The sequence below is a fragment of the Oncorhynchus masou genome, chromosome 10 (assembly GCF_036934945.1).
Source record: "Oncorhynchus masou masou isolate Uvic2021 chromosome 10, UVic_Omas_1.1, whole genome shotgun sequence".
In the NCBI taxonomy this organism is placed as follows: domain Eukaryota; kingdom Metazoa; phylum Chordata; class Actinopteri; order Salmoniformes; family Salmonidae; genus Oncorhynchus; species Oncorhynchus masou.
The window spans coordinates 37,944,341-37,970,660 of record NC_088221.1 but is presented as its reverse complement, the minus strand read 5'-3'; the positions used below and the strand labels follow the sequence as shown (position 1 = coordinate 37,970,660).

The window sequence follows — 26,320 nt, the reverse complement described above, 5'->3', positions numbered from 1 at the left end:
ACAAGGCAGTTAACCCACTGTTCCTAGGCCATCATTAAGGGATTCGATCTAGCAACGTTTTGGTTACTGGCCCAATGCTCTAACCAATTGGCTACCTGCTGCCCTGATGATGAGGAGGATGAACTGGCCAATCAATTAACATTTTTAATGATACGCCCATACAATTCTGTTGTTGGGGTACACCCACACCATTCTGTTGTTGGGGTACACCCACACCATTCTGTTGTTCGGGTTCACCCATACAATTCTGTTGTTGGTGTACACCCACACCATTCTGTTGTTGGGTTACGTCCACACCATTTTGTTGTTGGGGGTACACCTACACCATTCTGTTGTTGGGTTACGCCCAAACCATTCTGTTGTTGGGGTACGCCTACATCATTCTGTTGTTGGGTTACGCCCAAACCATTCTGTTGTTGGGGTATGCCTACATCATTCTGTTGTTGGGTACACCCACCATTCTGTTGTTGGGGTATGCCTACATCATTCTGTTGTTGGGTTACGCCCAAACCATTCTGTTGTTGGGGTATGCCTACATCATTCTGTTGTTGGGTTACGCCCAAACCATTCTGTTGTTGGGGTATGCCTACATCATTCTGTTGTTGGGTTACGCCCAAACCATTCTGTTGTTGGGGTATGCCTACATCATTCTGTTGTTGGGTTACGCCCAAACCATTCTGTTGTTGGGGTATGCCTACATCATTCTGTTGTTGGGTTACGCCCACAACATTCTGTTGTTGGGTTACGCCCAAACCATTCTGTTGTTGGGGTATGCCTACATCATTCTGTTGTTGGGTTACGCCTACACCATTCTGTTGTTGGGTTACGCCCAAATCATTCTGTTGTTGGGTTACGCCCAAATCATTCTGTTGTTGGGTTACGCCCACAACATTCTCAAATGTAAATAAAATCCTTATTTCACCCGTTATTGAACTGGTTGGTCCAGTTTAGATGTTTAACTTAGTTTTCCCAACCCTGGCCATCCTTCTGAATGTAGGATGCAGGTGAATAAACATTGTTGATGATGAATATCCTCAGTCTGGTTGGATTCTGATAGGAATTACACATCACTTTGCAAGCCAACATAATATGACTTGTAGGTCTGATGTGGCCACTGTATTAAGGGAAAACTACATGCATTATATTATCCTAACTATACTTGCTGACATCCTACAATATTTATTTTTTTACCAGTAGATTAGCTATCTACAGTGAGGGAAAAAAGTATTTGATCCCCTGCTGATTTTGTACATTTGCCCACTGACAAAGAAATGATCAGTCTATAATTTTAGTGGTAGGTTTATTTGAACAGTGAGAGACAGGATAACAACAAAAAAAAATCCATAAAAACGCATGTCAAAAATGTTATAAATTGATTCGCATTTTAACGAGGGAAATAAGTATTTGACCCCTCTGCAAAACATGACTTAGTACTTTGTGGCAAAACCCTTGTTGGCAATCACAGAGGTCAGACGTTTCTTGTAGTTGGCCACCAGGTTTGCACACATCTCAGGAGGGATTTTGTCCCACTCCTCTTTGCAGATCTTCTCCAAGTCATTAAGGTTTCGAGGCTGACGTTTGGCAACTTGACCTTCAGCTCCCTCCACAGATTTTCTATGGGATTAAGGACTGGAGACTGGCTAGGCCACTCCAGGACCTTAATGTGCTTCTTCTTGAGCCACTCCTTTGTTGCCTTGGCCGTGTGTTTTGGGTCATTGTCATGCTGGAATACCCATCCTCGACCCATTTTCAATGCCCTGGCTGAGGGAAGGAGGTTCTCACCCAAGATTTGACGGTACATGGCCCCGTCCATCGTCCCTTTGATGCGGTGAAGTTGTCCTGTCCCCTTGGCAGAAAAACACCCAAAGCGTAATGTTTCCACCTCCATGTTTAACGATCGGGATGGTATTCTTGGGGTCATAGGAAGCATTCCTCCTCCAAACACGGCAAGTTGAGTTCATTTATTATTTTTTATTTATTTAACCTTTATTTAACCAGGAAGGGCTCATTGAGATTCTCTTTTCAAGAGCGTCCTGGCCAAGATAGGCAGCACCAAGTCATTACAAAAAAATTAGACAGACATCATGAAAAACTACAAGTAATCTAGTAAAAACCATTGAATTCACAAGAGTATAAAACAGCAAATTAAAAATATTGGCAGGTCAGGGAATCAGCCTCAAAAACCTTCATCAGCGATTTAAAAGCACAAATCGGGACATTCTTCCAGTTTAAAAGTATTTTGTAAGGTGTTCCAAGACGATGGCACAGAGTACATAAAAGCCCTTTTACCAAATTCAGTTCGGACATTTGGAACAGTTAGCAGGATAAAGTCCAGCGAACAATAAACAAACGAATGAGCAATAAAAATGCACAAATAAAAAGGTAGTAAACCCAAAATGGCTTTGTAAATAAAAGTATACCAGTGACTGAGCCTACGAGTGACTAGAGAAGGCCAGCCAACCCTGGTATACAAAGTGCAGTGGTGCGTAAGGGTTCTGCAGTTTAAAGTAAATCTCATAGTGCCATGGTAAAGAGTGTCAATTGATCTCAAACACTGAGCGGAAGCATTCATATATAAAATATCCCCATAGTCTAGTAAAGGCATAAATGTAGCTGATATTAGCCTCCTGGCTTCAAAAGAAAAACAGGCCTTATTCCTAAAATAAAATCCCAATTTCAGCTTCAATTTTTTTTTGTAAGTTGTTAAATATGCAATTTAAAAGAGAGGCTTCAATTCATCAATTAAAATTCCAAGATATCTATATGAGGTTACAACCTCAATCTCCTTGCCCTGACAGGTAGTAATAGTTGAAAGGTTCAGAGGTCTATTTCTTGCATTAGAAGACACCATTAGTTTAGTTTTCTCAGTATTGAGAATAAGCTTCAATTGACACAAGGTATGTTGAACAGTATAAAAAGCAGTTTGCATGTTCTGGAAAGCTTTTGTAAGAGACGAGGCACAATAGTAAATGACAGTATCATCAGCATTAAAATGAAGTTGTGCATTTTGGACATTTTTGTCTAAATCATTTATATAAATAATGAATAAGAGAGGACCAAGTACAGAACCTTGGGGCTCAAGACAGACAATTCAAGACAGACAATTTAACAGACATAAGCCCATCAAATTGAGTGTAGGGAGCCGAGGGGGGTCTATAACAGCCAATCACAGTTATAGAGAGCCGAGGGGGGTCTATAACAGCCAATCACAGTTATAGAGAGCAGAGGGGGGTCTACAACAGCCAATCACAGTTATAGAGAGCAGAGGGGGGTCTATAACAGCCAATCACAGTTATAGAGAGCAGAGGGGGGTCTATAACAGCCAATCACAGTTATAGAGAGGCCCTTTGAAACCTCAATATTCAAAGCAAGAAATTCCAACTGTTTACAAATAGTTTGAGACCTCCACACTTACATAGAATTTAGATTTTACATATGTAGCCACATCCCCACCTTTCTTAACCAGATCAGTGCAATAAACATTGTAACCACTTATACAAATATCCTTATCAAAAACAGACTTGCTGAGCCAGGTTTAAGAAAACACAATTACATCAGCATCAGTTGATTTAGCCCAAATCCTAACCCCATCCATTTTTGACAACAGGCTGCGTACATAAAAAATACCAAAACCAGATCTTTATTTAAAATCAGAGTGGTTTGGAGACATTGCATATTAGGGCCAGGTTGCATGTTACCTGATATAAACAAAAGAAGAATAACGAGGCCTCTGTTCAATAACCTTACACTGCTTCTCTTTTTTTACGAGACCTACTGCAAGCACATTCTACAAGTGAGTTGCCAGACAATACAAAACAGTCATTTAAAACCATTAGACTTTGGTAGTGACACATTTGTACTGTTCACATCATGCCACAAATACATTGGCACTTGGACCGAGTGAAAAAGTGCGAGTTCCTGCAGACAAAATGTCCAATGGATGGGAGAGCACATTGTCAAATGTACTCACCCAGCGACAATGTTCGTTTTCTCCAGAGTTTGGTAAAGTCAGTGCACAAAGCAATACCACGAAAACGGTCATTTTCTCTCACCAAAAAAATACAAAATTAGAGGCCAACGAAGGTAACGGGAGAGAGAGACAGAGTGTATATATGAATCTGAATGTGAGTGTTTGCGCGTGTGAGTAGATTGGGTGTTGAGGTCGATAGAGAGAACGTTGAGATTGTTGAACTGCCACTGACAGACAGGCGAAGAGCAAAAAGGAGCAGCTTGGACAAGACACTACGCAAATAAATGCCAAAGAGCTCCATTTTGGTCTCATCTGACCACAACACTTTCACCCAGTTGTCTTCTGAAACATTCAGATGTTCATTGGCAAACTTCAGACGGGCATGTATATGTGCTTTCTTGAGCAGGGGACCTTGCGGGCGCTGCTGGATTTCAGTACTTTACAGCGTAGTGTGTTACCAATTGTTTTCTTGATGACTATGGTCCCAGCTGCCTTGAGATCATTGACAAAAGCCTCCCGTGTAGTTCTGGGCTGATTCCTCACCGTTCTCATGATCATTGCAACTCCTTGAGGTGAGATCTTGCATGGAGCCCCAGGCTGAGGGAGATTGACAGTTATTTTGTGTTTCTTCCATTTGCGAAAAGTCACACCAACTGTTGTCACCTTCTCACCAAGCTGCTTGGCGATGGTCTTGTAGCCCATTCCAGCCTTGTGTAGGTCTACAATCTTGTCCCTGACATCCTTGGAGAGCTCTTTGGTCTTGGCCATGGTGGAGAGTTTGGAATCTGATTGATTGATTGCTTCTGTGGACAGGTGACTTTTATATTTTATACAGGTAACAAGCTGAGATTAGGAGCACTCCCTTTAAGTGTGTGCTCCTAATATCAGCTCAATACCTGTATAAAAGACACCTGGGAGCCAGAAATCTTTCTGATTGTGAGGGGGTAAAATACTTATTTCCCTCATTAAAATGCATTTTTGACATGCATTTTTCTGGATTTTGTTGTTGTTATTCTGTCTCCCACTGTTCAAATAAACCTACCATTAAAATTAGACTGATCATTTCTTTGTCAGTGGGCAAACATACAAATCAGCAGGGGATCAAATACTTTTTTCCTTCCCTGTAGCTATATAAACCACACCCCTCTGTAAACACACTTTCTACAATGTTGGCTACAAGTTGGTACTTATTTAAATTAGGTAAGAGAATATCAGATTGATGGATTAAAATTAGCATTAAGGGGCGGCAGGGTAGCCTAGTGGTTAGAGCGTTGGACTAATAACCGGAAGGTTGCGAGTTCAAAAAACCCCCGAGCTGACAAGGTACAAATCTGTCGTTCTGCCCCTGAACAGGCAGTTAACCCACTGTTCCCAGGCTGTCATTGAAAATAAGAATTTGTTCTTAACTGACTTGCCTGGTTAAATAAAGGTTAAAAAATAGTCACCCTATCCCCTTAATAATACCAACTCCTGAATCCAAGTGTTTGACATGGGGGAGGGGACCATGATCAACCTTTAGCAATATAGAATCATCAGACGTTTTTTTTTACTTTGATTTGGTTTCATCAAAAAATCATCACATTTCATGAAAAACATGATTTTGACCTATAAATAATATTTTAATAAGAACATATTCATGTAGGATCTCAATCCGTGAAGACCACAAGACTGAAAATGAATGAATGCAGTAATGATGTCTCTGTCACTAGCAAACACAGTCATGGTTGTTACTGAAAACCCAAACATTCCCTTAAAAGGTACCCTGGGCAATATGCAAATAAGGCTTAAAAGCCTATAGCAGTGTTTCCCAACCCTGGTCCTCCAGTACCCCCATCAGTACACATTTTATTGCAACCCTGGATAAGCACAATAGATTCAACTTGTCAACTAATCATCATGCCCTCAAAGAGCCGAGTGTGTTTGTCCACAGGTACAATGAAACTGTGTTCTGTTGGGGGTACTGGTTGACCAGGGTTGGGAAACACAGTCCTATAGCAGGGCTATTCATTTCCAGTCCTGGAGGGCTGAAACATTTCTGGTTTTGGATTTTTGTATGGTCTTTCAAAGAACCATCCCTCTTAAAATGGCCCTCCTATGGCATTGCTCTCAAGAACCTTATTTGGTTCCAACAAGCATCTTTGTTTTTAAGAGTGTGGTGTGTGTGTGCATTTGTGTTTGTGTGTGCACATGTGTGTGTTTGTGCATGCGTACACCTCAAAGTCACTCATGATGGATATTCCAACTAGGATCCAGCTGTCATGCAGCTCATAGTTCCGGCCCCTAAACCCATCCCTCCTAATCAACACTACTGCCCAGTAATACAGTATGTATAAGATAAGACCATTTAAAAAGGAGCCATTTGAAAGTGCAGACAATTTTTCATAATCCAGGGTTTTCAGTTAGGACACATAGCAAAGGAAGTCCCAAGAAGACTGAGGCACAGGAGAATTGCCTGCCTGCCAAGAATGGAGGGAAGCAAAGCCGTCTTCTTCCTAAAACCTGAGAAAAAACAACCAATTTAAATGGAACCCAGCATGGAGATGTGAAGAGTGGCAGTTGGAATGGAAAAGATAAAAATGTCACCTGGAGAGACAGGGAGGCCTATTTTCTACCAGCATCCGTTCAGTCTCATAGTCTACGACAGACAGAGGAACAACAACGGCGGAAACAAAAGACAGACAGAGAGAACAAAGCCAAACAGAAAATCACCAAATTGCTTGTCAGAAAATGAAAACTATTGTTTCCAACAGGCTGCTCTGCTCCCAAGAGACCTGCCGTCAATGACAAAGACAAATGTGCGTGTCAAAGACAAGTCTATCTGTGGTGGCGAAGGCTGGATTCATAACAAGTGGAAGAAATTGTTGACTGCTTTTGAAAGCAGTTAAACAGGCCAATTGTTGTTTTGTTATCCTGAACAATTGAAAGTGTATGTATCATTGCCTATCTCTCTCTGACAAGAAAACACGGTGGCTCTATTTTTATCAACTTTCCACTTACAAGTAAGAAGAGTTCGTGCTCTATTCAATCTGTCAAGATGAAGCGTTACAGATTCTGCAACAGAAATGTAAAGGTCATTTTCGATTGAGCCGACATATGTAGCGTTTACCATGACTGAGGTCTCCGCTAAAGCGGGGAACATTGTCTTTAAATGTAAGTGCACTGCCTCTAAGCTAACTACACTACAGTACAGTACAAGACTATTCTTGCTCTCTGCACTGCTGCAATGAACTGCAATCCAACTACCCTGAAAGCGAAATACTTGTGCGTATGACTGACATGGAGCAGGGTTTCCCCCACCGGTGCCCGAGCATGATACAGCTGATTCAAATAACCAAATCATCGTCAAGCTTTGATGATTTGAATCAGCTGTGTAATGCTAGGGCAAAAAAACAAGATGTGCACCTGGGGAGGCTAAGGACCAGGTTTGGGAAACGCTGCCATAGAGGATAGTGTGAGGACGAATGCTGGAGTACTATTACATTCCAGTTGATCCCCTGGGTCATGAACATTGTGCATGCCGTGTTCTGATCCAGGCTAAGGCACACCCGAACAAATGCTTATCCAAACCATGAGACTTGTGCTTGTCCGGGTCACAACAAAAACCTTTACTGAGGTACTGGACATGGGAAACACTGTTCTAGGGGGTATAGGGGTCTTTATGGACTTTACAACACTGAGGAAATGTTGATTTGTTTCATTAACTGGAAATGGGAACTAACATTTCCTACAGCCCTGCCAGAACAACCAGAATAACATAGCATTATGTTCCTCCATAACTACAGTATTGAGAAATATTACTACAGTTAATTGTGAAGCTGAAAATTAAGGGGAGGAGAAGTGGATATGTATTTTCAAAATGTATTTTTAATAAGGTGCTTAAAATCTCACATACATTAGTTTTTGGTTTCACAGAACAAGGATAAGAACATCTATACCCCCAACCCAGGAACTCATGATTAGCAGTGTAATGGAAACGTGTGTTTCACTACTGTACACATACAGACTACATCATCGACACAGTGTGGGTGGGGGCAGGATGCACAGATCACAGCTAATTAAGGCAACATGTCACAAGGTATTGAAGGTGAAGAGCATAGAGATAAAACAAAGTGTTCTATCACTATGGTAACAATAAAAATAACACTTCTCTAGACAGAGTGTAAAAAATGTAAAACAAGGAGCAAATAAAAGGCAAGCTTTTTAGGACATACATTATACCCCAAAGAAAACTTTTTTCTACCCCAAAGAAAACTTTTTCCACAGACAGTTTCTCTGCCATACAGCCCCTTGTACAGAGGTTGTCAGTTCCCAGTCGCACCTTGCGGAGGAGTGATTAGGTGACAAGGTCAGGGCGTGTGCTAGACCTGTCACTCTAAACTCTGTGCCGAGTTTGTTCCTTGTTGTTCCTGTCTTTTCCGTGGATGTCACTTTTCTGAGCGTCTGTGTACGCGTCTGTTTTGTATTTGGTGGGAAGCATCACCACCAACTCCATGCATGCCAGGGAACGAGCTGCTAACAGAACCACTCCCTATTTTGTCAGTGTCCCCAGCACAGCGCTCCCTGCCGGTGAGCGTTGTGCATTACATGTAGACCAGCTTCCTGGTTATGTTATGTGGCTCCATTACCACATTTCCATACAGAATCAGCCACGTCTCAGCTGGGCAACAGAAAGCAGTATTCCCATATTTCATTATAGAGTCTCTGTATTTGTCTGTTACTGTTGTCAACTGTGTTAGTGTTCTGATCCCTCAATACATAAATATCTGGAATAATAACAGACATGTCTACTGAGGAATATGTAAAAAAAAATAATGCATTGCCAAGTTGAAATTGGAAAAAATCTCCCACATATTAAAACAAACTAAAAACTAAGAAAATAACATTTGAGAACAACTTCTAAAATGTCTACATAATAACCAACTCGGAAACAAAATGGCTGACTCCTGTAGTCAGTTTCTTTAACAAAGCTGAAAGGTCACAATGGGGAAACTGCTACTTCCTACTTCCTCATTATCAACTGCTAATGAAAACGGATCGTCTCATTACACCATGAGACCTGCACAGCAGAGCCTCGAAATACACAGAGAGAGTTCTGACTTTGCATGCTGAGAGAGACACTCAATGGGGCTCATTCAATCACGGCCCACGACACTGGCAGGGACCAATCAATTCAATAGGGGGATTTTTAAAATATATAAATGCAGGAGGGGAGGAACGGTTTCAGTCTTGCATAATATTCATTCAGAGGGGGGGGGGGTTAAAAAAGGGAGCTCATATGTCACTATTAAACGACAGGTACACAGGTCATTTGCAGAACAGCTCAGTTTGACAGTTTCCCCCCTGCCATTCATAACCAGCAGTTATGAGTGACACAAAAACGCTATGCGGTCCCTTGTTAGAATAGACTGGCACGGTTGGGCCTGTTGATTGGCTGCTAGAGCTCCTCAGCCAATCATGCCTCTCCTTCCTGATTAAAACCAGAGAACAGCCAGGTCACCTGCCACAGAGTGCCTCTTTAGACATTACTTCTGTAAACAACAACAGTCCCTCATCATGCCATGACCGGGTAAAAAAACAAACGGTTCAACTGTAATTTGAACTTTACACTACGAAAAAGAAAAAGACGATGCTGCATCTGAGGACCAGGCCAGCAAGACAGTTAACATTAATGACTAACTGTCTTGAGGCCCTTGGCTCTTCAGCTCTTCTCATTGGCTACATGGAAATCACAATGCCTCAACGACCACCATCATATAACACATTTACAACTACAGTTAGTTATAATTAATAAAAGGTCAAAAAGGGGGCTAGGTTGGACTTCCTATATTGCTTATTTTTCTCCTCTTCTTTGTGCAATGTGTTTAACACTGTTCCAGTCTTTGTTTTCCTCTTGGGTCAGTTTGTTTGTGTGTTGTCTGTCAGACTGAGACGAAGACGTCGAGGTAGAGGCGGTCATAGGATTCCCTGAAGAAGAGGATGAGGACCAGGCTGAAGGCACAGGAGCCCGTCAGACACCAGTTCAGCCACGACAAATCTGAGGAGACGGTGAGAAGAGAAGAGGGGGAAAAGGAACGTTATTTGTTGGTAAATCTTTGTTGAAGGTCACTCATCTGTATCTCTACACACTGCAGGCAAGTCATCATCGGTACACTACTGTTCTTTATAACAGATGTTAAAAACAACCAATCACTTAGTTCAAGTATTGACTTTGTTACTGTGTATAAACCGATGACAGAAACCGATGACATACAATAGTATAACGTGATGAAGTTATTTATGTCCATTACCTCAAAACAAGCCCTAATCACACAATATAACCTAGAGTGTGAATGATTTAGGAATTAGCTGAACTTTGTTTCATGCATCTAAATAATGTAAGTTATGTAAGTAATAGCACATTTTCTTCTGCAGCATTGACCTAAACTTGAATCTCAAAGAGTTTATTTCCCCCGTTTCCCTGTTCAAGCTCAGGTGGCCCTCGCGTAGAGCTCAGCAGACCTGTAATGAAGGGGTTATGGAAGGCCAGGTGGAGAGAGCATACATCTTGACTCACACATTACTTCCTGTTGCTGCCCCAGGAAAACCATCGATAGGTCTCCTGCTCAGATATAGTTAGCTGCACAATACTAGGCATGGCCTCTAACATGATGTAGAGGTGTGATTGAGAGAAAGAGAGAGACAGACAAAGATAGTGATTGTGGTGCCCAGCATCCCCATCACTAGGAGGGGAACCACACGGCCTGATACGGGAGAAGATGAAAGGTCTCTAGCAGCTATCTGAGCCCTGATAAAGGACCAGCAGGAACCAGTAGTACTAAATATAGAGAAATTAGATTAAAACACACTGACCCCTGGGGACTAAATGTTTATTTTATCAAACTACGCAAGTCAGTTAAGAACAAATTCTTATTTTCAATGATGGGCTACTGGGGAACAGTGGGTTAACTGCATAGTTCAGGAGCAAAATGACAGGTTTTTACCTTGTCAGCTCGGGGATTCGATCCAGCAACCTTTCAGTTACTGGCCCAACGCTCTAACCACTAGGTTACCTGCCACCGCGACCAAGCAGAGCATACATCTTAAAATCCCTCTGCAGAGCATTCATTTCAGAAGGCCAGTCCAATAATACAGTTGATCAATTGCCCCTGAAGTGAGCGGCTCAATCAATGGGTAAAAAGTGAGAATCAGGCTAGGTCAGCTGTTTGGCCTGTTTGGGTCAATTCTATGATTTGGCCCACCACCAAATCTCTGAGTGAGTCAGCCAGGAAGCATTCAGCAGGCCACCAGGATAAGGTGAAGGAGACATGGGTGCATCACACACAGGATAAACAAAGCTGTCATTTTCTGGCTTATTCTTTCACATATGGTGGCTGCCTACACCTACAGGGGTACCCAGAGAACATTCAGAGGGGAAGGGGACATAGGGCTGAGATAGAGAGGAGGCGGCTCCTCCTTGGGATAAGGGGAAGAACACTTTTTCTTGCTTATTCTTTCATTTATTGTGTCTCCACTACGGGGAAAAATAACATTGGAGCCTCTTCCTAAAGCAGAGAGAGAGAAAAGAGAACATCTGTGAGTCCAGGGCTCAGTGGACAGAGAGAGAGAGAACATCTGTGAGTCCAGAGCTCAGTGGACAGAGAGAGAGAGAACATCTGTGAGTCCAGGGCTCAGTGGACAGAGAGAGAGAGAACATTTGTGAGTCCAGAGCTCAGTGGACAGAGAGAGAGAGAGAACATCTGTGAGTCCAGGGCTCAGTGGACAGAGAGAGAGAGAACATCTGTGAGTCCAGGGCTCAGTGGACAGAGAGAGAGAACATCTGTGAGTCCAGAGCTCAGTGGACAGAGAGAGAGAGAACATCTGTGAGTCCAGGGCTCAGTGGACAGAGAGAGAAGAACATCTGTGAGTCCAGAGCTCAGTGGACAGAGAGAGAGAGAAAGAGAGAGAGAGAGAGAGAGAGAGAGAGAGAGAACATCTGTGAGTCCAGAGCTCAGTGGACAGAGAGAGAGAGAACATCTGTGAGTCCAGAGCTCAGTGGACAGAGAGAGAGAGAGAGAGAGAGAGAGAGAGAGAGAGAGAGAGAGAGAGAACATCTGTGAGTCCAGAGCTCAGTGGACAGAGAGAGAGAGAACATCTGTGAGTCCAGAGCTCAGTGGACAGAGAGAGAGAACATTGTGAGTCCAGAGCTCAGTGGACAGAGAGAGAGAGAACATCTGTGAGTCCAGAGCTCAGTGGACAGAGAGAGAACATCTGTGGGCCCAGAGATCAGTGGACAGAGAGAGAGAGAACATATGTGAGTCCAGAGCTCAGTGGACAGAGAGAGAACATCTGTGAGTCCAGAGCTCAGTGGACAGAGAGAGAGAGAACATATGTGAGTCCAGAGCTCAGTGGACAGAGAGAGACAGAACATCTGGGGGCCCAGAGCTCAGTGGACAGAGAGAGAGAGAGAACATGTGAGTCCAGAGCTCAGTGGACAAAGAGAGAGAGAGAACATCTGTGGGCCCAGAGCTCAGTGGACAGAGAGAGAGAACATCTGTGAGTCCAGAGCTCAGTGGACAGAGAGAGAGAACATCTGTGAGTCCAGAGCTCAGTGGACAGAGAGAGAGAGAACATCTGTGAGTCCAGAGCTCAGTGGACAGAGAGAGAGAGAACATCTGTGTCCAGAGCTCAGTGGACAGAGAGAGAGAACATCTGTGTCCAGAGCTCAGTGGACAGGGAGAGAGAGAACATCTGTGAGTCCAGAGCTCAGTGGACAGGGAGAGAGAGAACATCTGTGAGTCCAGAGCTCAGTGGACAGGGAGAGAGAGAACATCTGTGAGTCCAGAGCTCAGTGGACAGAGAGAGAGAGATAACATCTGTGAGTCCAGAGCTCAGTGGACAGAGAGAGAGAGAACATATGTGAGTCCAGAGCTCAGTGGACAGAGAGAGACAGAACATCTGGGGGCCCAGAGCTCAGTGAACAGAGAGAGAGAGAACATCTGTGAGTCCAGAGCTCAGTGGACAGAGAGAGAGAGAGAACATCTGTGAGTCCAGAGCTCAGTGGACAGAGAGAACATCTGAGTCCAGAGCTCAGTGGACAGAGAGAGAGAGAGAACATCTGTGAGTCCAGAGCTCAGTGGACAGAGAGAGAGAACATCTGTGGGCCAAGAGCTCAGTGGACAGAGAGAGAGAGAGAACATGTGAGTCCAGAGCTCAGTGGACAAAGAGAGAGAGAGAACATCTGTGGGCCCAGAGCTCAGTGGACAGAGAGAGAGAACATCTGTGAGTCCAGAGCTCAGTGGACAGAGAGAGAGAGAGAACATCTGTGAGTCCAGAGCTCAGTGGACAGAGAGAGAGAGAACATCTGTGAGTCCAGAGCTCAGTGGACAGAGAGAGAGAGAACATCTGTGAGTCCAGAGCTCAGTGGACAGAGAGAGAGAACATCTGTGTCCAGAGCTCAGTGGACAGGGAGAGAGAGAACATCTGTGAGTCCAGAGCTCAGTGGACAGGGAGAGAGAGAACATCTGTGAGTCCAGAGCTCAGTGGACAGGGAGAGAGAGAACATCTGTGAGTCCAGAGCTCAGTGGACAGAGAGAGAGAACATCTGTGTCCAGAGCTCAGTGGACAGAGAGAGAGAGAACATCTGTGAGTCCAGAGCTCAGTGGACAGAGAGAGAGAGAGAACATCTGTGAGTCCAGAGCTCAGTGGACAGAGAGAGAGAACATCTGTGTCCAGAGCTCAGTGGACAGGGAGAGAGAACATCGGTGTCCAGAGCTCAGTGGACAGGGAGAGAGAACATCTGTGTCCAGAGCTCAGTGGACAGGGAGAGAGTTAAGAGAAATGATGAGGTGGAAGATGTTTCATCCTGAAGTAGCACAGTCATTAATCAGGTTAGATCAGTAACCTGTTGCCTGGTTGTGTGGGAAGTTAGGGGAGTTGTGTTTATCTGACAGCTCTGTCTCCACAGCCTGCCTGACCCAGACTCATCCATTTAGCTGAAGACAGAGAGAACAGAGATGGAGGAGAGATGTTGGGAGGAGAGATGTGTGAATTGGTGTGGAGTCTGAATGAATGCTAATGTGTCTATGTATGCCCACCAACCAACCAAATCTCTCAGGTAATCCAGTCAGGTATTTGGTGGTAAAGAAGTGACTAACCGGCTCAAGAGCAGCCAATGGTCCCAGTGACATCATCAGTGAGGAGTAGCAGGGCTGCAGTGTGTGGAAAGTAAGAGAGAAAGCAAAACTATTTGGAGTTTCTTGAACAGCAAATCAAAGGGGAATAGGAGTGGACATAATTTCCCTTTCTGAATAGTAATAATGAAAGAGACTCTGGGGAGAGATGACGATGCAATTCCTCACAAGCTATCATAGCTCCAGTACCTCAGTGCTCAGTTAAAAAGGACCATTTAAATTATGTTTTCACTTCTTCCTCTGGCTCTACACAGAGTGTACAAAACATTAGGAACACCTGCTCTTTCCATGACATAGCTTTCACCTGAATTTATCTGGGTCAGTCTATAATCCCTTATTGATGTCACTTGTTAAATCTACTTCAAATCAGTGTAGATGAAGGGGAGGAGACAGGATAAAGAAGGATGCTTAAGCATTGAGACATGGATTGTGTATGTGTGCCAGAGGGTGAATGGGCAAGACAAAAGATTTTGAACGGGTATGGTAGTAGGTGCCAGGTGCACCAGTTTGTGTCAAGAACTGCTGGGTTTTTCACGCTCAACAGTTTCCTGTGTGTATCAAGATTGGTCCACCACCCAAAGGGCATCCAGCCAATTTGACACAACTATGGGAAGCATTGAAGTCAACATGGGCCAGCATCCCTGTGGAACTCTCTCAACCTCTTGTAGAGTCCCAGCTCCTGACAAATTGAGGTCGTTCTGAGGGCAAAAGGGGTGAGGGGTTGCAACTCAATATTAGGCAGGTGTTCTCTTCTCCTTCTGTCTGTGTCGCTGTCGATTTCAAAAGTGAGGGTCTAAAAGCTGATAAATAGCACTCACCAGCGGGAGGGAGTGGAATAACATAAACAGCTGCAGACACCCACAGGCTGGCACACAAAGCAGGGACACGGGGGACTGGGGGGGGTGCGTCAAGGCCAGACACAGACGGCTATTTAGCTCTGACACCTCACCCTATGCACGTTGTGGTGATCGTATTACTGCCACACTGGCTGTCATGAGTCACGACCACAGTAAAATTCCATGACTGTTGAGTCACAGTAATCTCCTTTTATGCATTCTGGATATGTGTTGGTCGAACCCAACTCGCTAATGACAGTCTGGTCACTAATGGCCTGGTACTCAGGGCTCTATTGTCTCTCCATCAGGTCCTAATGGCCTGGTATTCAGGGCTCTATTGTCCCCCCATCAGGTCCTAATGGCCTCGTAGCCAGGGCTCCATTGTCCCTCTAACCACTCTGACATCAATGCAAATGCAATCGAAAATCACATCAAACACTTATCATCAAAACAGTATCATGCTTTTAAAACTCACCTCACTGCCATCTATCAATTTGAAGAAAGAAAACAGGTTGAAACTGAGTGGAAAACATGGTCATTGTGGGTGTTGTTTCAAACATTACACTAAATGGACAGTGCTTTCTAAGGTGATGATTCTTTCAAAACCACATATGCATTTTAGAGTTTATTGACACAACTGTGGGAAGCATTGGAGTCAACTTGGGTCAGCATCCCTGTGGAACTCTTTCCACACCTTGTAGAGTCCCAGCTCCTCCTGGGACGCCAAATGAGTGGAAAAAGGCACATAGGCATATTTATGATCCCAAGCCCGAAAAAATAATGGAATTAAAATAATGATTGTGCTGTTATACAATACATAGCATATTACGCATGGCAAAATAAATATGACAAAAAATAACTGATTCAAAATGTCCGGTTTAATTGTCTCCAAATTAAACCGGAAGCCAGCCGCACCAATGTGTCAGAGGAAACCTCGTACAGCTGCCAACCGAAGTCAGCATGCGTCCAGTCCGCCACCCAGGAGTTGCTAGAGCGCAATGGGACAAGGACATCCTGGCCGGCCAAACCCTTCCCTAACCTGTACGACGCTGGGCCAATTGTGCAATGCCCCATGGGTCTCCCGGTCGCGGCCGGCTGCGACACAGCCTGGGATCGAACCCGGGTCTTTAGTGACACCTCTAGCACTGTGATGCAGTGCCTAGTAACAGGGAGGCCCACTGTATTTGATTTTGAATAGCCTAGTAACAGGGATTTTGATATATTTAATGAATAGGCTGACATTACCTTTAGCTACAGAATATCTCACCACAATGCATTGCCAGCTCCTCCGCTCTCTCCTTCATTCCTTTATTGAGCGCGCAGAGAGAGGGGCTGTCAACAGTTTAATTAAATATGTTTTGTTGTGAAAACATGTTAAGATTGACATTCCAGAATAGATTTCACTTGGTTTCCCAAATGAAGCACTGGGTAGCTGCAGGAACAATGTTGGAGAGCCCATGGCATACAGAGGTTGGGTGGGCAGAATATCACCTGTCGCGCAGCGAGAGGCTGCGTGCTACCAGACATTTCTTTATGCTATCCTGTGTGATGGTTGTCACTAAAAAGAGGATCCCAGCTGCTACTATATTTATTTCTCAGATGCTCATATTAAGCACAAGCTCCGCTATAAAACATGAGTATCCTACCCGGCATGATTGAAAAACAAACTGTGTGGAAATGGCCTCTATTCGCCATTCCAGTGCATACGGATGACATGTTTCTGCTCATTCAATAATTATTAGTTATGACAAATTAAATTGAGAATAGTCTGATGGGTGAAAATATTATGGCTTGATGAGAAAACAGCGTGTGTAGTTTGAGGAAAGGAGTGCAAGTTTTTTGTGTGACTTTCTCAAATCAATAGCCCCTAGTGCAGCCCACATACAGCACCAGTCAAACGTTTGGACACACCCACTCATTCCAGGGTCTTTTCTTTATTCATGTATTTAGAGAATGCCAAGAGTGTGCAAAGCTGTCATCAAGGCAAAGGGCGGCTACTTTGAAGAATCTCAAATATATTTTGATTTGTGTAACACTTTTTTGGTTACTACATGATTCCATATGTGTTATTTCATAGTTTTGATGTCTTCCCTATTATTCTACAATGTAGAAAATAGTTTAAAAAAATAAGAAAAACCCTTGAATGAGTAGTTGTGTCCAAACTTACTGTATGTTTTGATTTCTAAGACATTCTAAGGTTTGTATCATAAAGTTTCCAAATAACTCTAAATCTAGAGTATAGGATTTGTTTCAAATGATCACTTTTACCCTCAACATAGCCACTTCATATGCACACTCGCTCTGGAATGGGAAAAATATCCTTTCTATTGTATTCAGTAAGTTCAATTATATTGTTCTTACTATAAAATCATCTAATATAAAATAATGGCTTGGGACTTATAAGCATATCTTGTCTGCTAAATGAACAAGCCTACAGACTATGGAATGGCACTTAGCCAGATAACATACAGTTGGCCAACTCATATTCTGTTCTTCTGAAATACATTTTTCTTTATATCATAATGTTTCTTTAGAACTGACTAAAATAAATCATGGATTTATTGTGACGGTGTACATTAAATGGATTTATTGTGATGGTGTACATTAAATGTATTTATTGTGACAGTGTACATTAAATGGATTTATTGTGATGGTGTACATTAAATGGATTTATTGTGACGGTGTACATTAAATGGATTTATTGTGACGGTGTACATTAAATGGATTTATTGTGACGGTGTACATTAAATGGATTTATTGTGATGGTGTACATTAAATGGATTTATTGTGACGGTGTACATTAAATGGATTTATTGTGACGGTGTACATTAAATGGATTTATTGTGACGGTGTACATTAAATGGATTTATTGACGGTGTACATTAAATGGATTTATTGTGATGGTGTACATTAAATGGATTTATTGTGACGGTGTACATTAAATGGATTTATTGTGACGGTGTAAAAATGGATTTATTGTGACGGTGTACATTAAATGGATTTATTGTACATGGTGTAAAATGGATTTATTGTGATGGTGTACATTAAATGGATTTATTGTGATGGTGTACATTAAATGGATTTATTGTGATGGTGTACATTAAATGGATTTATTGTGATGGTGTACATTAAATGGATTTATTGTGATGGTGTACATTAAATGGATTTATTGTGATGTGTACATTAAATGGATTTATTGTGATGTGTACATTAAATAGATTTATTGTGATGGTGTACATTAAATGGATTTATTGTGACGTGTACATTAACTGGATTTATTGTGACGGTGTACATTAAATGGATTTATTTAACTTTTTGAAATGTAGATGTTCCAAAGGCACGCATCAGCAGCCTGTACGCAGCTTGTATGTGTGGAGGCCTGGAAATGCTAAATGTGTTAATGTTAATTAACAGTCAATTATCACGAGACAAGCATGTATTTGCATGACAATAGCTGACACAATTTCATGGCCGCCACAGAGTTACGCACACACACGCAAACTCACACACGCAGATGCTGAGTCGCGAGCACACACACACAAACTCACACACGCACAGAGGCTGAGTCGCGAGCACACACACACAAACTCACACACACAGAGGCTGAGTCGCAAGCACACACACAAACTCACACACGCACAGAGGCTGAGTCGCAAGCACACACACACAAACTCACACACGCACAGAGGCTGAGTCGCGAGCACACACACACAAACTCACACACGCAGAGGCTGAATCGCGAGCACACACACACAAACTCACACACGCACAGAGGCTGAGTCGTGAGCACACACACGCAAACTCACACACGCGCAGAGGCTGAGTCGCGAGCACACACACGCAAACTCACACACGCAGAGGCTGAGTCGCGAGCTCACACACGCAAATTCACACACGCAGAGGCTGAGTCGCGAGCACACACACACAAACTCACACACGCACAGAGGCTGAGTCGCGAGCACACACACACAAACTCACACACGCACAGAGGCTGAGTCGCGAGCACACACACACGCAGAGGCTGATTCGCGAGCACACACACACAAACTCACACACGCACAGAGGCTGAGTCGCGAGCACACACACACACAAACTCACACACGCAGAGGCTGAGTCGCGAGCACACATACACAAACCCACACACGCAGAGGCAGAATCGCGAGCACACACACACAAACTCACACACGCACAGAGGCTGAGTCGCGAGCACACACACGCAAACTCACACACGCGCAGAGGCTGAGTCGCGAGCAAACACACGCAAACTCTCACACGCACAGAGGCTGAGTCGCGAGCACACACACGCAAACTCACACACGCACAGAGGCTGAGTCGCGAGCACACACACGCAAACTCACACACGCACAGAGGCTGAGTCCCGAGCACACACACACAAACTCACACACGCAGAGGCTGAGTCGCGAGCACACACACGCAAACTCACACACGCACAGAAGCTGAGTCCCGAGCACACACACACAAACTCACACACGCACAGAGGCTGAGTCGCGAGCACACACACACAAACTCACACATGCACAAAGGCTGAGTCCCGAGCACACACACACACAAACTCACACACGCACAGAGGCTGAGTCGCGAGCACACACACACAAACTCACACACGCACAGAGGCTGAGTCGCGAGCACACACACACACAAACTCACACACCCACAGAGGCTGAGTCGCGAGCACACACACAAACTCACACACACGCAGAGGCTGAGTCGCGAGCACACACACACAAATTCACACGCACAGAGGCTGAGTCGCGAGCACACACACACAAACTCACACACGCACAGAGGCTGAGTCGCGAGCACACACACACAAAACTCACACACGCACGGAGGCTGAGTCGCGAGCACACACACGCAAACTCACACACGCACAGAAGCTGAGTCCCGAGCACACACACACAAACTCACACACGCACAGAGGCTGAGTCGCGAGCACACACACGCAAACGCACACACGCACAAAGGCTGAGTCCCGAGCACACACACACACAAACTCACACACGCACAGAGGCTGAGTCGCGAGCACACACACACAAACTCACACACGCACAGAGGCTGAGTCCCGAGCACACACACACAAACTCACACACGCATAGAGGCTGAGTCGCGAGCACACACACACAAACTCACACACGCACAGAGGCTGAGTCGCGAGCACACACACACACAAACTCACACACCCACAGAGGCTGAGTCGCGAGCACACACACACAAACTCACACACACGCAGAGGCTGAGTCGCGAGCACACACACACAAATTCACACGCACAGAGGCTGAGTCCCGAGCACACACACAAAACTCACACACGCACAGAGGCTGAGTCGCGAGCAGAAGTCACTTATTGCTGCCGCAATTATTCCTAACTGTGGCCAATGATGCTGGTGCGTTTAAAATGGACGTCACGTTTGAGACCGATTTATTCCTCACATTCTCACTTTCCTCAGTTTGAGTCTTTTAGGGGAAAGGGGAATGAAGCTGGCTGACATTTGTCTGATATGACTTAACTAATCGAAATGAAATCATTAAACGTTCAATGAAACAAAATTAGAATAATTACTTTCTATTACTATCAGAATATTTAGACTTGGTGGGAAGACATTGAGACTGTTGTGTCATTTAATATGACTGTGTGTATTTCAAATAGGAGGTGTAATTATAGTATCAACTGTTCCCACCACAAGCATTCAAAAACATCCCAGAAATGAAAGAGCAACTGCAAAACAAAATCATTGTTATGGATCAACATGGCTCTCCACGGAGCTGCCTCCATAACACTCACTAAAAGTTACAGATTCCAGATACAGTTGAAGTCGGAACTTTCCATACACTTAGGTTGGAGTCATTAAAACTCGTTTTTCAACCACTCCACAAATGTCTGGTTAACAAACTATAGTTTTGGCAAGTTGGTCAGGACATCTACTTTGCGCAAGACACAAGTAATTGTTCCAACAATTGTTTACAGAGAGATTATTACACTTATAATTCACTTTATCACAATTCCAGTGGGTCAGAAGTTTACATACACTAAGTTAACTTTGCAGTCAAACCTCTTGGAAAATTCCAGAAAATTATGTAATGGCTTTAGAAGCTTCTGATCAGCTAATTGACATAGTTTGAGTCAATTGGAGGTGTACCTGTGGATGTATTTCAAGGCCTACCTTCAAACTCAGTGCCTCTTTGCTTGACGTCATGGGAAAATCAAAAGAAATAAGCCAAGACCTCAGAAAAAAATGGTAGACCTCCACAAGTCTGGTCCATCCTTGGGAGCAATTTCCAAACACCTGAAGGTACCAGGTTCATCTGTACAAACAATAGTATGCAGGTATAAACACTATGGGATGACGCAGCTGTCATACCGCTCAGGAAGGAGACGCATTCTGTCTCCTTGACATGAACGTATTTTGGTGCGAAAAGTGCAAATCAATCCCAGAACAACAGCAAAGGACCTTGTGAAGATGCTGGAAGAAACATGTACAAAAGTATCTATATCCACAGTAAAATGAGTCCTGAAAGGCCGCTCAGCAAGGAAGAAGCCGCTGCTCCAAAACCGCAATAAAAAAAACAGACTATGGTTTGCAAATACACATGGGACAAAGATCGTACTTTTTTGGAGAAATGTCCTCTGGCCTGATGAAACAAAAATAAAACTGTTTGGCAATAATGACCATCGTTATGTTTGGAGGAAAAAGGGGGAGGCTTGCAAGCCCAAGAACACCATGTCAACCGTGAAGCACGGGGGTGGCAGCATCATGTTGTGGGGGTGCTTTGCTGCAGGTGGGACTGGTGCACTTCACAAAATAGATGGCAACATGAGGAGGGAAATGATGTGGATATATTGAAGCAACATCAAGATATCAATCAGGATGTTAAAGCTTGGTCGCAAATGGGTCTTCCAAATGGACAATGACCCCATACATACTTCCAAAGTTGTGGCAAAATGGCTTAAGTACAACAAAGTCAAGGTATTGGAGTGGCCATCTCGAAGCCCTGACCTCAGTCCTATAGAGCATGTGTGGGCAGAACTGAAAAAGCGTGTGCGAGCAAGGAGGCCTACAAACCGGACTCTGTCAGAAGGAATGGGCCAAAATTCACTCAACTTATTGTGGGAAGCCTGTGGAAGGCTACCCGAAACATTTGACCCAAGTTAAACAATTTAAATGCAATGCTACCAAATACAAATTGAGTGTATATAAACTTCTGACGCACTGGGAATGTGACAAAATAATTAAAAGCTGAAATAAATCATTCTCTATACTATTATTCTGACATTTCACATTTTTAAAACAAAGTGGTGATCCTAATTGACCTAGGACAGTGAAATTTTAATAGGATTAAATGTTTAAAAAAAAAAAAAAAAAAAATGAGTTTCAATGTATTTGGCTAAGGTGTATGTAAACGTCCGACTTCAACTGTATGTCACCAAAGAACATATTATTAATCTCATAGTTTTGTACTTCAGACAAATTTGGCAAAGTTTGCAAAATAAAGTTTGAAGAAAACAGAAGAGTGGCAATTATTTCAGCTCTGTGAATTATTTCTGTTTCCCGTGTTGAAGTCTTGACAACAAAAGCAACCAATATTGCCGCCTACACCACACAAGCCCTAACTCCTCCACATAGACGAGGAGTCTTTGATGCTCAACAATACGGCTCCCTGTTCTCTATTCCACCCACCACTCCATAGTTAAATCACATAAACAACGAGGAGATGAACTCTAAAGTACCAACAACTGTAGCAGTATGTATTCATATAGCCAGTGTTGTCTCCATTCATGTTTTCAGACAGACTCGGTGGTTAAGTGACCTTGGGGATTAGGCTCAACTGCTTCCCAAATGGTACCCTATGTCCTATATAGTGGCTCTGGTCAAAAGTAGTGCACTACATAATAGGAATAGGGTGCCATTTTGGACAAAATACTCTGCTGGGATAGAAGACTGTTGGGACCCACTAAGGTGATATTAAAATAGACATTTAATACATTTACAAATGTATAACTTCTTTATAAAACCGTAGCCAAAAAATGAACATCCTTGAGGCTGAGGTTGCCAATTTGCCAAATATAGGAGGGAATGGGGAGGATTTTGAAAAGGCTAAGATTTATATGGAGTTCAGCTTTAATTCCACACCAACATATCTGTCACATCAATTACGGTTATAAACTGAAATTAATGAAAGATGAATTACAGGTAGGAGAGAAAATATTGGAGCTTCATCATACTGTTAGTGGTGTATATTCTCCTCAGTTCATCCCCAATGATTCATCAACAGGAACTAGTTGGATTTAGCTGTAGTTATTAGTATCTCAACTAGTATCTAAACCAATGGGCTCTACATTCCTAGAGACTTGTAAATATCATATGAATTGGTCCTGACACTCAGCCCTGAGGAACACCAACTGCCCTATTTATAAAGGTCTGAGCTGCTGGCAGTCGTTAAGAGTGTGCAGTCCACACAGGAATACCACATAAGTGTGCTACTCAAGATGTCTGGGGCCATAATTACAGATCTTAGACCAGCCTCAGCTGGGTATAGCCTCTGAGCATCACTCAGAGCAGAACAGAAGAGAGAGAGAGCGAGTGAGACCAATGGGTAACAAACCACACTACTCTCTGTGACCGCAACAAGGTCAGATTTGAAAAGCTAAAGCTGTGCCAAAGCGCTCTAATCTCGGTTGAATCTTCCTGGGTGTCAGAGGGAGAGAGGAAGCTGCCAACACTGTTCCCTTCTCAGTTCTGACCACATGGGTCCTCAGTCTCCAGTACACAAACAAACCCCTCTGTACACATCCAGCAGGCTATCATTCACCACCACCGACTAGAAGGGGGAAAATGTATACTTTATGAGGCCTGTATCAGTTTCCTGATCCTACACTACAGACATCTCTATCTGACACCACCTGGCTGTCCACATGACACAGCTTCTGTGTCCTAAACAGCACCCTATTCCCTAATATAGTGCACTACTTTTGACCAGAGCGCTATGGGCCCTGGTCAAAAATATTGCACTATGAAGAGGATAGTGTACAATTTGGAAAGCATGTATCTATACTGATGGGTAATTCATGATTAATCACTAGCTCGCTCCAGTCTGAGGAAACTGTACACATATCGCTAGTGATTAGAATCACAGTGTAAAGGTCCCTAAACTAATGTTTATTCATCAGCACCTGGCTTCTGCTTCTGCTGCCTGACCTGTCGAATCTCCTGAATCCCTTTCTGCTTGTTGCTGGGTGGAGCAGGAACACTCACAGTCAAATAGGTGAACATGCACTGTCCGGGTGTCAGCTTTGTTAGTGGAGAAAGAGCCTCTGGTCCAAGGTGGCCACCCTAATTAAGGACTGACTATCCACCACCTGTACTCTGAGGGACCAGCCAGTTAGTAAATCATGACAGAATGTAGTTGTCAGGCAACAGCTGTATCTGTCAGTTCATACAGTTTACCACCAGGGGGACTTGCCAGTGTGTGTGTTTGTGTGAGAGTGTGTGTGTGAGTATGTGTTTGTGTGCATGTGTGTGTGTGTGTGTGAATCTCATGAATACAAATGCAGTATGTATAAATATGTATACAGTATATTCTATCTATTTACTCCAGAGTGTTTGAGAGGGGAATGCTGTCAAGTTTCTCTAAGCATTATTCATCATTCCACCTGATTGGCTTTGTGATGCGTTTGACCTTACTGTGAAGGTTAATCAGCCAGAGGAGCTCTGCAAACAGAAAGGAGCTCAGCTAAAAGGGGAGAGAAACAGAGGTTTCTTCCCAAATGGCACCCTATTCCCTCAATAGAGCACTACATTTGACCAGGGCCCATTGGAAATAGGGTGCCATTGAGGATGAACACACAAAGAGGAGGTATGATGGTTTGGCTCCACTACAGGCTCCCGACCTGCTTCTGTTCCAACCAGGAAGAGATATTCTGTCGTTTCTGTTTTATGCTGTGCTTACATATTTCATATGAAGTTCCGCAAGATTCAGACAATGAATGCCAGTCTGGGAGAGATAAAACAGTGTTTTGGATTCAAATCAAAATACATGTTATAACTTAAAAGGTCTCAAAAGCTAATGTATCTATCTATTTCTTTAAATGCTCCTCAGTGGAGATGGATGGCACAGACCTCTTCATCTGGGTTGGAATCTGACCCGCTGCTCTAGGGCTGTCTCCTCTCATTTAATTCTCTCTCTCTATCTTGTGTTGTACCTGTGATCGGCCTGTCGGTCTTACCTGTGGTGTAGAAGGTGAGGAAGAAGAGGAGGCAGCCAGTGACCAGGTTACCGAGGAAGGTGACCACCCCGCAGGTGATGCCCTCGGGCACGGGGTACACGGTCTCGATTAAGAGCTCAAAGAAGATGGGCACGCTACTGTTGATGAAGATGCCCAATACAATACAGGAGGTGTACAGGGTGGCTGAGGGGAGGACAGAGGGGCGGAGGGTTAATTAATCAATGAATCGATCAGTAAATCAATCAAAAATCACATTGTATAAAGCAGAGGACAGGGAGTCATTGTGTGTGTTAAATCAATGAATCAATAAAATGAGACTTAAAAATACCTTTTTACATCAACAGTTCACAGAGTGCATTAGATATGGCACTATAACTAGTGTGAAATTACACTAGTCTAGCGAGACCGTGAGAACAGTGTCTCCATGAGAACAAATACCGGCCTCCGGATTCCTACAGGTGTCAAAGATCACTCATAATGTCATTCCAGCTAAGTCAATGGTGGTTTAACAGTGGGTATTGGATAGAGAATAGACCACAGGCAAAAACCCTGCTGTGCAGCCTGTCTGGGTCTTTTCATGAGATTGACTACATTTAGTTATTCTCAGGGCACAGAGGGATGTTTCTGTACCAACGCAAAAGGCAAATTGTGTTAGTTAGTGCTGGCCAATGTCCCAAGTGTGTGTGTGTGTGTGTGTGTGTGTGTGTGTGTGTGTGTGTGTGTCAGTGGAGGACCATCCTTCTCAGTGAATTTCATAAAAATAAAAGTGAAACTTTAAAAATGTTATCTTTTTTTTTAGGATAAAACTATACTACATATATTCACGTCACCAAATAATTGATTAAAACACACTGTTTTGCAATGAAGGTCTACAGCAGCCTCAACAGCACTCTGTAGGGTAGCACCATGGTGTAGCCGGAGACAGCTAGTTTCTGTCCTCCTCTGGGTACATAGACTTCAATACAAAACCTAAGAGGCTCATGGTTCTCACCCCCTTCAATAAACTTACACAGTAATTATGACAACTTCCAGAGGACGTCCTCCAACCTATCAGAACTCTTGCAGTGTGAATTGACATGTTGTCCAACCAGAGAATGAATCTT

General features: G+C 43.6%; 1 protein-coding gene across 1 annotated transcript in view; it reads right to left on the bottom strand.

Annotated features, from left to right (window-relative positions):
- Window positions 1–7,814: 7,814 nt before the first annotated feature.
- LOC135547585 (solute carrier family 49 member 4 homolog) overlaps window positions 7,815–26,320 on the bottom strand; it is an 82,064-nt gene continuing 63,558 nt past the window's right edge. Inside the window, exons 8-9 of the mRNA XM_064976712.1 lie at window positions 25,218–25,400; window positions 7,815–10,004 (exon numbers count right to left, since the gene is read on the bottom strand). Of these exons, the coding sequence (XP_064832784.1) occupies window positions 9,889–10,004; window positions 25,218–25,400 (299 nt within the window). The 3' untranslated portion in view covers window positions 7,815–9,888. The remainder of the gene's footprint in view (window positions 10,005–25,217; window positions 25,401–26,320) is intronic.